At 39.9% G+C, this 10,415-nt stretch overlaps 1 protein-coding gene across 2 annotated transcripts; it reads right to left on the bottom strand.

Moving 5' to 3' along the window:
* Positions 1-1,677: 1,677 nt before the first annotated feature.
* Positions 1,678-8,472, bottom strand: LOC114450356 (tissue factor-like). 2 transcript variants are annotated; one of them, XM_028428404.1, is made up of 7 exons: positions 8,180-8,375; positions 7,517-7,631; positions 5,355-5,444; positions 5,041-5,144; positions 4,481-4,659; positions 2,915-3,080; positions 1,678-2,128 (listed from the first exon to the last, which is right to left on the bottom strand). In XM_028428404.1, exons 1-7 carry the CDS (start codon positions 8,244-8,246, stop codon positions 1,992-1,994), a joined length of 858 nt encoding a protein of 285 aa, XP_028284205.1. In that variant the 5' UTR covers positions 8,247-8,375; the 3' UTR covers positions 1,678-1,991. The 2 variants fall into 2 exon arrangements, with proteins under 2 accessions (XP_028284205.1, XP_028284204.1); XM_028428403.1 differs by lacking the exon at positions 7,517-7,631 and having other exon boundaries at positions 8,180-8,472.
* Positions 8,473-10,415: the final 1,943 nt, after the last annotated feature.

Raw genomic sequence — 10,415 nt, 5'->3', positions numbered from 1 at the left:
GGGATTTGTATAAAGACAACATTTTGTACACCATCTACTCGAGTCATAAGATGACTAAATAATACCAAGAAATATAGTTGTTCTAGTGTTCAACATAAAGTCTCTTTAACATGATGTGAGAGTGTCTGGGTGGCGCTGTCACTATGCATGGGACACATGAGTGCATCTTACCTAACTTTGTGTTATTCACTAACCAAATGTGATCATCTCCATTCATTAAAAGCTGCAGGTTAAAATGACATTTATCTGAAACAAAACGATAATACGAAGGTTTTCTGCATATATGTTCATGTTATTGCATGGATTAAACACAATAACACTCCATGTCTGTGTTCAATAAAAATAAACCTGCCACTCTCACAGCTTAAAACACGGTTTGGGCTCTTACATGTAATAATAACCTGTTCACTGTACAAAGGCACATGTAGCACAATAGACATCTCATTCCATGCACTGTAAAAAATGACAGGGTCTGCAAGTAATTTTACACAGATGCCAGTAAATGTATTTATTGTTGCAGACCTCTTTATTTTTGTATGTATTTATTTTGTATTTATTGAGTTACAGGCTGCTTACAATACCCAGACAGGATCTGAAAGTAGTCGGAGCATTACGATGTTCAGAGCTTTTCATTCTCTGCTGTTTGTGTTTTTTTAGGATACAGATGTAGATGTATGTACTTATAAAAGCCATGGTTGAGTGAAACTGTGCTCAGAACAACCTCTGTGTTTTGCCATGGTGAAGCCATGGATTCTTGTGATGGTGATACATGTATGTGTAATGTGTTTGTTGCTGTCTAAATGTGACATTCTGTGATGAAAGAACTAAGAAATACAGTCATCTACAATGCACGATGTGGTCTACTCTTTATTTTCAACAAAACACATTCAAAGAGCTGTCTATGTAGAAACATCACAGATAATGTGTCAAGACTCACTAAAAGAAATCAGTTTGTAGAAACAATGGTGCCTTTTCTAAAAGGACTCACTAAGATGATGAAGCAGATAACCAGATGGGGAAGAAGAAAATGAATCAAACAGTTACAGTGTCATTTTATTCAGTCAATTCTGATATTCAGTGTGGAGAGATTGAGCCAAAAACCTTCTACAGTTCAGTTACCATTAAGTATCATAGTATCAATCCATAGCAGACAAAAGACGAGTCAGATGCAAACACAGCTGGTTTGATTAGATTCACACTTGACGGTTGTGTTCAGTAGTCTGGAAACAGGACTGACACTAACAGAGTGAGCCATTGATAAATGATCACACAAAAGGTATTTATTTGTTAGATGATCTGCTGCTCGGAGGCTGCTCTCATTAACAACTACAACTATAGAGAAAAATAGTGGAAGTAGGGAAGCGTGTAACACTGCAACTCGTCTCAAATCTGGATTTGGGTTGCCTAAAAAAACGTGTTCTTATATTACAATCTGAGAGCTGCAGCATCCAAAGGCTTATGGATGCTGTCTTCCACAAATGTCACTTTCACTTTTTGGACCACCAACCCAAATCAAAGTTAATCACTTTTTCAACAAATTTTAGTGACCTCCGATTGCTGTAATCATTGTCATTGTTGCTAACATAGATTTTAATCTTATCTTACAGTATTAAATGATTCAACACAACGAAATTGAATCAAAAAATGAATGAATTAATAAAATAACCTGGAGAACCCTTTGATTTCTAGTGCTTTATTATTTTACCATTTTTAACAAACGTTAAAACAATAAAACATTTATTCTTTTCTATGATGAACGGAATAAATGCTGATTGATTTCTGAATGTGCAGTTGTAATTTCACAGACCAGCCACTAGGTGTCAGTAAAGAGTTTTATTTAGCATGACATGGTTATTTTTGTTCTGCTCCAGGCAGAACTTGAAGTACAAAGTTGGATAAAAAATGTGTGAGGAAGACAGATAAGGTAACATAGCTACTAAACTAAAGAGAGACCAGCTCCCTTTGTTACAAAACACATGCACACAGGCACACTAAATAGGTGCTGATGTCTGAGATGTTCGGAGCATTTTGTTTCTTTGTCTGCAGCAGAGGACAGACACTGTGATGATGATGATGAGAGCTGCGAGGAGGATGAAGGCTACACCAATCCATGCTTCAAAACTCAAATCTGGAAGGATAATGAGAGCCACAGTCATTCAAAATTCACACAGTTTTATCCAGTTGTATTATGTGTGTGTTTGCATAATAACACACCAGCTCTGCCATATATATTACATAACTATGCTTACTTCAAACAAACCAAGAAATTATTGCAGGGAAAAAAAATTAACTTAGCACTTAGCATCAAGCTGCTAACATAAATGGGTGTGCTATATATCTGACGTGAAGCTTTTGTAAGGATCAGCATTTTCTGCTATCCTAATCGCTACATCAGTTGCTACATCAACTTAACCTCATTATGTACTTTGTGCGACCCCATAATTGTCTCACCTGCCAGTTCGGCTATCCTCCTCATTCTTTATAAAGACATTGCTGCACATTCCAGCTGTCCAGAAAGTCTCTGATGTGCCTCGCCATCAGTTTAGACCCTAGGCAGGTCCTGTCCTACCCATTTCAGACAGCAGCTTAAATAAACTAATATGTGTTGTTCATATGACTGCAAGCGACAGTCATCTCTGTACATGCAAGTGATTTATCCTTGACAGACCTTATATATACAAGTGATATACACCCATATAGACCCATATAGATCATCTGGATATGTCATTAATGCTCTCTGAGGTTTTGCTAATCTACTGAGTGCCAATGACAATGTATCATCATTTGCATTTAAAATGTAAGGCAGACTGAGGCGAGTCTAGATACACCTTGTGATTTGGTCACTATATGAATTGTGTCAGCACACTGACGTGGTCTGTTTCATGGTATAGTAAAGTGTATGCAGTGTTCACACCTTTCAGGACGGTCTCATTGCTACTGGTGCACACCTGTGTGCTCCAGACTCCATGCTGGGAGGGTTTGGGCCTCGAGGGGATGAAAGCTGCCACCATGAAGCAGTAACTGTGTCCTGCATCCAGCCCAGAGATATTTGCCATGCTGGAGGCAAAAATGATGTCTCTCTGTCCAGGAACAACAGGACACTGTCACTTCAACATCAATCTAACTCAATTTAGACATTTAGTCTTTCCTATGTCATGCACTCTTAATTCTTATTAATTATTAGGATTTGTTTACTACTAAACTATATACTATGTTTTCTTTTCACAGCAGGCAAAGATATAGCAACATGTGAAGTGTATTTGCTACAAAGCACTAAATGTAGGGAAATTTGTGTGTGTGTCAGTACATTAAATATGTAAGTGAACTCATAAGTAAGTGTAAGTGTGACTCATTCAAAATTCACCATTGGCAATGGTTATTAATGTATGTGAGTGCCCCCCCCCTCTGCTATCCAAAATGCCTTCATTTGACTTGGAGAGAATGAGAGGGAGAGGGTGGTAACCCGCAGCACCAGTGTTCCAGGGAGGTCACCTCATCCCTTTAGTGACCACTGAATATCCACCACACCTTTGTGGCATGTGCAAATTTCAAAGTGAAGGCTTTGTTACTATTAAGTATTCAGTAGACCATAGATAATTCATTAGACCATAGATAATTCCTTAGACCATAGATAATTAGATAGATAATTCATTCGCGGGCCAGAATTATCTATGGCCCCCGGGATGATATTTGATTAGTATTAGGGCAGCAGTGGCGCAGCGGTATAGCAGGGTTGTCCCGTAACCGGAAGGTTGGTGGTTCGATCTCAACTCCTCCCTAGTCACTGGTGTGTGTCCTTGGGCAAGACACTTTACCTGCATAGCCTCCAGTGTACTCACTGGTGTATGGCGCTCTTTGCTGGGCTGCCTTGAGCAATTTCCCCATTGTGGGACTAATAAAGGTTTAAATCTTTTATTTTATCTTTTATTATATAAGGAACATATTTTGTTTTTGAAGGAAAATTGCTTTTTTGCCGTTTGCCTGTTGAAAATGTTTTCTTTTTAACTTACTGACAGAGCCATAAGAAAATATTACTTTATTCATTTAATGTACAGGACATGTGATTTTTCTTTGAAGGCAGTTTGTTTTTGTCTGTGTGCCTGCTGAAAAATGTTTTCCCGATTATTCATTTAATCATTAAATAATACACTGTGTTAGGTCTTGGTTCAATAGGCTACGTGCAATCATTTCAATATGTTTTAATAAACATTGAATCAGTCCGGCCCTCGGCTTATAGCCAATTTGTGTCTACTATACAGCAGGGCTGAGAGAAGAAGCAAATGAGCTCAATCCCCATCACTTTAGTAGTCCATATCAGTTTATCTCAAAATAGACCCTAACCCTATATCCTAACATCAGTGTCGCATGAGTTGGAGTGTTTGGGATTTAAAACACTATCACAGGAGCCTAAAGGGTGTACCAAGTATTCCTTGCGAGTGTAATGTTAGAATTCACGGGTGAGTCAGTGTGATTACTGTACCTTCCCTGTGCTTCCAGACTTGTAGTAGCTGATTTTATACTTGAGATCATTTTTGAGAATGTCTCTGATGCTGAGCTGCTTCCCATGCTTGTGGATAGAGGTCACAGGATCTGTGATGTTGACAGTGACTCTGCCGTCACGCACAGATTCCACAGTGAATTTCAGAGCACTGATGTTACCTGAGGACAGGAGCAATCAGCAATGATGATGAAAACGACTCGCTTAAACATTGACAGGAACAGTACTGTGTGCTTAACTACACAGGGTTTCATTTCTGTCTGCTGGAGGTTAGTCCATCTTATTCCACGAAGGAACAAACAAACATTATCGACTGGCTGGAGTTTATTTTTAGCTTTCAGCCAAGCACAGGCACCAGTCATCTAAGTTTGTACTTCTTACTGAGCCGGCTGAAACCAGCTGGTATATTAAAAATGTAGGACAAGAAGAAGCTTTGTATCTAATTCTCAACCTCATCTCATAGAAATATATGGCCTAAGCATGATCCTTACATCCTCACAAAGATACGAGGGTAGACATAAGTGTGTGTATGCTATACATACTCTCTCTGTATGGATTGAAGAGCGGGGAATACGTGTGGGGTAATTCATCTGGGTCAATGTCGACTGTTGATGGAGGTTCAGTTTTAATGTCAGCAGAGTACATCCTGTTCAGCAAGAACACATACAGATGGTTTGGAGACACTTCTGAATGATGTGGTAAACCTAAGCTTTACAAATATTAAAGCTGTCAGAAATGACAAAAATGTAAATCTCAATACTTAAATACACACACACATGACACTTGTGTGTCTTCATATATCTATATCTTATAGAAACATTATGGAGGACTTCAAATAAAAACATATTGTTCCTACCTGTCTAAAGGAATGAGGTGGTTGGTCAGGTCACATTCAGTCTCAGATATGTCGATGCAGTCAGGACTCTCTGTCCAATCACTATTATCTCTAATGTGACAAAACATATTTTAGAAAAGACATTGTAAAATAAGGATTATGTAACACAAAGAAAGAAATGGGCAGCATGACTGTCATGTGGGACAATGAGGACATTTGTATATATGTATGTTTACAATTAAAATTGTGTTTGGCTGTTCACAGAAACCCACAGCCTGGCCCCTGAGCAAGCACCGAATTGCATGTGACAAGAAAAAAACCTCTGAAGGACTGGAGGAAACTTTGAACTGGACTAGGCTCATGTGGGGGGGCCTTCCTGCCAGAGCTAGATGGCAAGAGGAGGAGAGGAGGTAAAGGGGGGGGGGGGCTCTGTAGATCATATTGTGTTCCCCTTAAGGAGGAAGGAAGAACGAGTGCCTCCCAAACCCACATTTGAAGCTGGTACCATGGAGAGGTGCCTGATGACTCGAAAAATGAAATCTGGTTTATTTTGGTGATTCCCATGAGTACTCTCACTGCTGTGTTTTTGATCATATGTAAGCTTCTCAGGGAACTATTTACATACGGTAATAACATGAAGTGAGAAGTGAAATCTATCTGCTAAATATGATTTAAACCAGCCTAGTGCTGTCCCTGTAATCCTAATCTCAATTTCTAATCTTTCAACAAGATTAATTTGGTCTTCTGCTTTTATAACCTGAAGGTATTGTTTTTATTGTTGTTTTTACTACCTGTCTTTTGGATCCGACCCCATCACTCCTCAAGGATGCTAATCTTCAAGGCTCTTCATGGACTTGCTCCATTGTATCTGCAGGACCTGATAGTACCATATGTTGCTAATAGAACACTCAGATCTCTGAGTGCAGGTTTACTTGTAGTTTCTAGGATTCATTAAAGTAGAATGGGAGGATGAGCTTTCAGCTATCAGGCACCGCTGCTATGGAACCAGTTACCAATCTGGGTCCGAGAGGCAGACACTGCCTCCACCTTTAAGACCAGACTTAAAACTTTTCTGTTCACTCAAACATAGTGTGTAGGGCTGGTAGGTAATAATAATCTGTGTTTACTGTCTTCCTCGTAGTTTTGTGCCTTGCTCGCTCTCTCTCTTTGCAGGTCTCAAGACCTGCATGCTGACCTGTAGTCCGGCCCCTGATCTCTCCTGTGCTCATCGACTTCACTAGCCCCTGCTCCTCATCTTTGCTTTCATTACTATCAAATTACTATTACTACGTATGGACTGACAATATATATAGATATCCATTATAATATAATCACTGTTTCATCTTGCTGTCATGTTTGCTCCTTTCTCTCTCTCTCTCCTTCATCCTCTCTGTCCTGTCTCCCTCTTCTTCTCCTCCTCTACCCGGCCGACTGGCAGCAGGACTGGTTCTTCCTTAAGAGACGGGTCCTGCTAAAGGTTTCTTCCTGTTAAAGGGAGTTTTTCCGTGCCACAGTGCTCTTAAAGGTCGGGTAGGAGGTTCCTTATGATGCACTTTTTGTTAAATTAGTGTAACTTCTCTTTACAATCCGATAGCAACCGATTAGTTCGGCAGTTTCGCATTAAAACGAAGAATATTGATCATCTGTGGAAGCTATAAAACGCTAAAACCATCAGCCAATCCTGCGAGGCGCCCCAGCGCGTATAGTTGGCTGGTTGTCACTCTCTTCCTGCTCTGCGCGCATCAGAGAGGTACGTGCATGATGGCCGAAGTCACAGACTGGTTGGGAGGCGTGGCTTCAGGATGAGCTCCGAGAGTAAGTAAACATCTGAACACAACAATATTTATTGCCTGTGGTACATAACCAGTTGTTAAAGACAGGTTGATCTGATGTAATGTGGAAGCACCAATCAGAGGAACAACATCCCAGAGGAGATGAGTTGGGATGGACTCTAAAGGACACATGGATGTTTAGATTTATTGATGATTATGGTCAGTTCAGAGTGAATGTCTTAGCACTTCAGTCTCCTAGTCTGGTTCTTGTAATGTTCTTTTACCATCTATTACAGTTTTAACAGCCGATGTGTCTAATTTCAAAGTCAAATTTGTTACAACTACCTTTTTCAAATTTAGGCTAATTTTCAGACATAATATGTGTGCGTGTAAGAGAGAGAAAGAACTCACGCAGAGTACAGCACAGTGAATGTGTAGTCGGATGGTTTGGCATTCCAGATGAGCGAGGTAGTAAAGTCCACAGACACCCACCGTACCTTGTCTGCTTTGGGGGCAGAGTTTTCATCTGTGAAAGAGACAACATTCATTTTCCTCCACCTTCAAGTCCGAATAAGTGATATGTATTAGCTCGCAGCACATTTGTGGAAGCGTCGTTGAGCGTTGGAGAAAAGCATTGCCTTTCCCCTCGCCATCCTCTTCCTTCTCGTAAACAGGCCTTAATTAAAGTCAGACTTAGCCAGTGAGTGAAGCTGAACATGAGCCAAAAGTAAATACACTGTTATGTAATAGAAACAATTGTGGAAATGAGAACATTCATCTTGCAACTTTTTAGGAATGTTCTGGGAAAAAGTTTTCTGTTCATGAGTTGAAGTAACATTCTTCAATGTCCTTATGGTGAGACTACACATATACCAAGCACTTCCAAAATGCATCACATGTTTGTTATTAAAGTGTCATTTGATTAAATGGTAGTGTATTCAGGTGTGTCAGCATAACCTTTTGGATATTCTTTGTTGCCTATAAGTAAGTAATCTACTCCTTCAAAATGTGCAAGTGTTTAAGTGTCAAGCTCCATGACATGTTCCCCTTTTCTCTCTATCTGAGTTGTTTTACCTGCATTGGTCATTCTCCTGGCAGACAGACAGATTCCAAGATAAAGCAGAGTTTTCAGAGATGCCATGATAGCGCAGTAAAAATCCTCTTTCACTCTTGTGTCTTGTTAAAACTATCCAAATGGAGAGGAGGCCGCTGAAAAGCTGTTCCTCTGCTGTTTTTTCCACAGAGAATGTGGGAGCTATAATGGTAGTGCTGGGGGACCATTCAGGGTTCCGCCTCGTTCCGCCTGCTGATCCTTCCCACATGCCTGCCTGCCTGCATGGGGGATTCTACAAGTCCACTCTCAACTCCTCCTCCTCCTCTTACAAACACACATAAAGAACATCTCCGGCCTGATACACCGCACCCTCTAAAACCTGCAGTGTGTCTGTGACTAGGCTCTCAAAAACTCATTCTGATGCATAATGCCAGCACTATGCTGCTCAGTTATGCAATGGTGTTTTTTGTGTGAAACTTGATTGCCGGGTTGCCATGACAACTGGTAGGCTTTGTCCTGTGTGGCCCAGTTTAAGGTCTGTAGGCTGCCAGGAGACTGATTATTAATCTCACAGCAACAATGGTACTCAGTGTGTAGATTTGAGTTTTAAATAAGTTTGTATCTGTGAGAACTTATTTTGTGTATTACAGCATTTTGCCAGTGCTAAAACACTAAATCCCCCCTCCCTGTAAGTAAATGGTCAGCGGCCTAGACCCATTTCTTGAACTGATCCCTCTATTTGTCAAAACCATGAGCTATTAGGTAGTTACACACATTTAGCAGAACTCATTGAACTCCTTCTAAACAGGTTATAACTTACTAAAACACACTTTTGATGCATAATGATGTGTCAAAGTGGCAGAATTGTAAGAAACACACATACTGACCTGAACATGATGTTTTTGTTCTGTTTTGTTTGTGTGTGAGTGTGCACTTTGGTCATTATTATTATACATGTGTCTTTAAGTTTTGCTGTGTGTATTTTGGTAAGCCTGCCTGATCCAAAGCACAGTAAGGAAAAATGGGTTCCCTGTTAGATGAAAATCTTTGCTGTCCACACTGAATGCCACAAAAGGATTAAGACAAAATAACAACAAAATAGGCAATTTCAGAACATGCAAAAAAGTAAACATAAAATATAAACTATTAATAAGTAAAGTAGAGCTAGATACATAAATGTGCATATGTGCACATTTCAGGAGGTAAACAGCATGGTACACGTGCAGTTATTGATGACAGTAAGTGGACGTCTTTACAGTAATCGTGGCCAGGTGTGTGAAGAATCGATATTGAATTATAAATAGAATCGATTTATATTGTGTCTGCTGGGCATATGGCACACTCATTGATTTTGAGCTCAACTGTTTTGATGTGGTTTGGATAGATTCCATAGTATATTTAATAGTACATTTAAAGTAACCTATATGGTACAACTCCAAAAGATCATGCAAAATGTTGAAGCCATGTATGAAAACAAAGGTGAACTGAAACCCTAAATGATAGTAATAAATCAAATGAGATAAGATAAGATAAAACTTTATTAATCCAGAAGGAAATTCTTGTTCCAGAGGTATCAAGTTACATTAAATGCAGTTAAGTACAGAGTTAGAGTGTCACTAAAACCCAAATCAGAGTACAGTACGCAGTATGAGCACAATATATGATGCATGGATACAAATAGAGACCAGTGGAGGGAATGACAGTGATGCCTGACATGATCATGTAGCTCTTCTCCCTACAGAAAGGGGAGGAGTTATACAGTCTGATGGCCACTGGCAGGAAAGACCTCCTGTGGCGTTCTGTGCTGCTCCTCGTAGTCTCAGTCTGCGGCTGAATGTGCTCCTGTAGGACAGCAGTGTGTCGTGCAGGGGGTGAGACGTGTTGTTATGTATACTGAGGAGTTTCCTCAGTATCCTCCTCTCCGTCACCTCCACCACAAATGAGAAGTAGAATCATTGCTTCATGAACTGAGTTTCTGTCACCATGTTTTTATGCTCAATTTGAAGTAACAGTGAGATGGTGATGAATTAAAAAAATCTTCTAGTTAAAAAAAAAAGGTTTTGTGCTTGCTTAAGGAGATTTTTGACCAATGCAAAAAAAGAGTCAATGCACAGAAGGGGAGACGGAAACACAGCAAACACTGAGCACGTGTAGTGGAAGTAGAAGTACAAGAAGACTCCCCGACCATGATTGTTGTCTTGTCTTTTTGGTTTTATGTAATGTGTGAAGTATAGACCAGCACATATTAATCCATGT

Source organism: Parambassis ranga, chromosome 17 (genome assembly GCF_900634625.1).
Source record: "Parambassis ranga chromosome 17, fParRan2.1, whole genome shotgun sequence".
NCBI classification, from domain to species: Eukaryota; Metazoa; Chordata; class Actinopteri; family Ambassidae; genus Parambassis; species Parambassis ranga.
This window is presented reverse-complemented; position numbering and strand designations above follow the sequence as displayed.

What these genes read in the sequence shown, in the direction of transcription:
- LOC114450356 (XM_028428403.1), bottom strand. Translation starts at nt 8,427, where the DNA reads ATGTGGGAAGGATCAGCAGGCGGAACGAGGCGGAACCCTGAATGGTCC. An exon ending in CTTCAATCCATACAGAGAGA is followed by an intron (nt 4,660 to 5,040) that starts GTATGTATAGCA and finishes TCCTGTCCTCAG; the next exon opens with GTAACATCAGTGCTCTGAAA. An exon ending in AGTCTGGAAGCACAGGGAAG is followed by an intron (nt 3,081 to 4,480) that starts GTACAGTAATCA and finishes GTTCCTGGACAG; the next exon opens with AGAGACATCATTTTTGCCTC.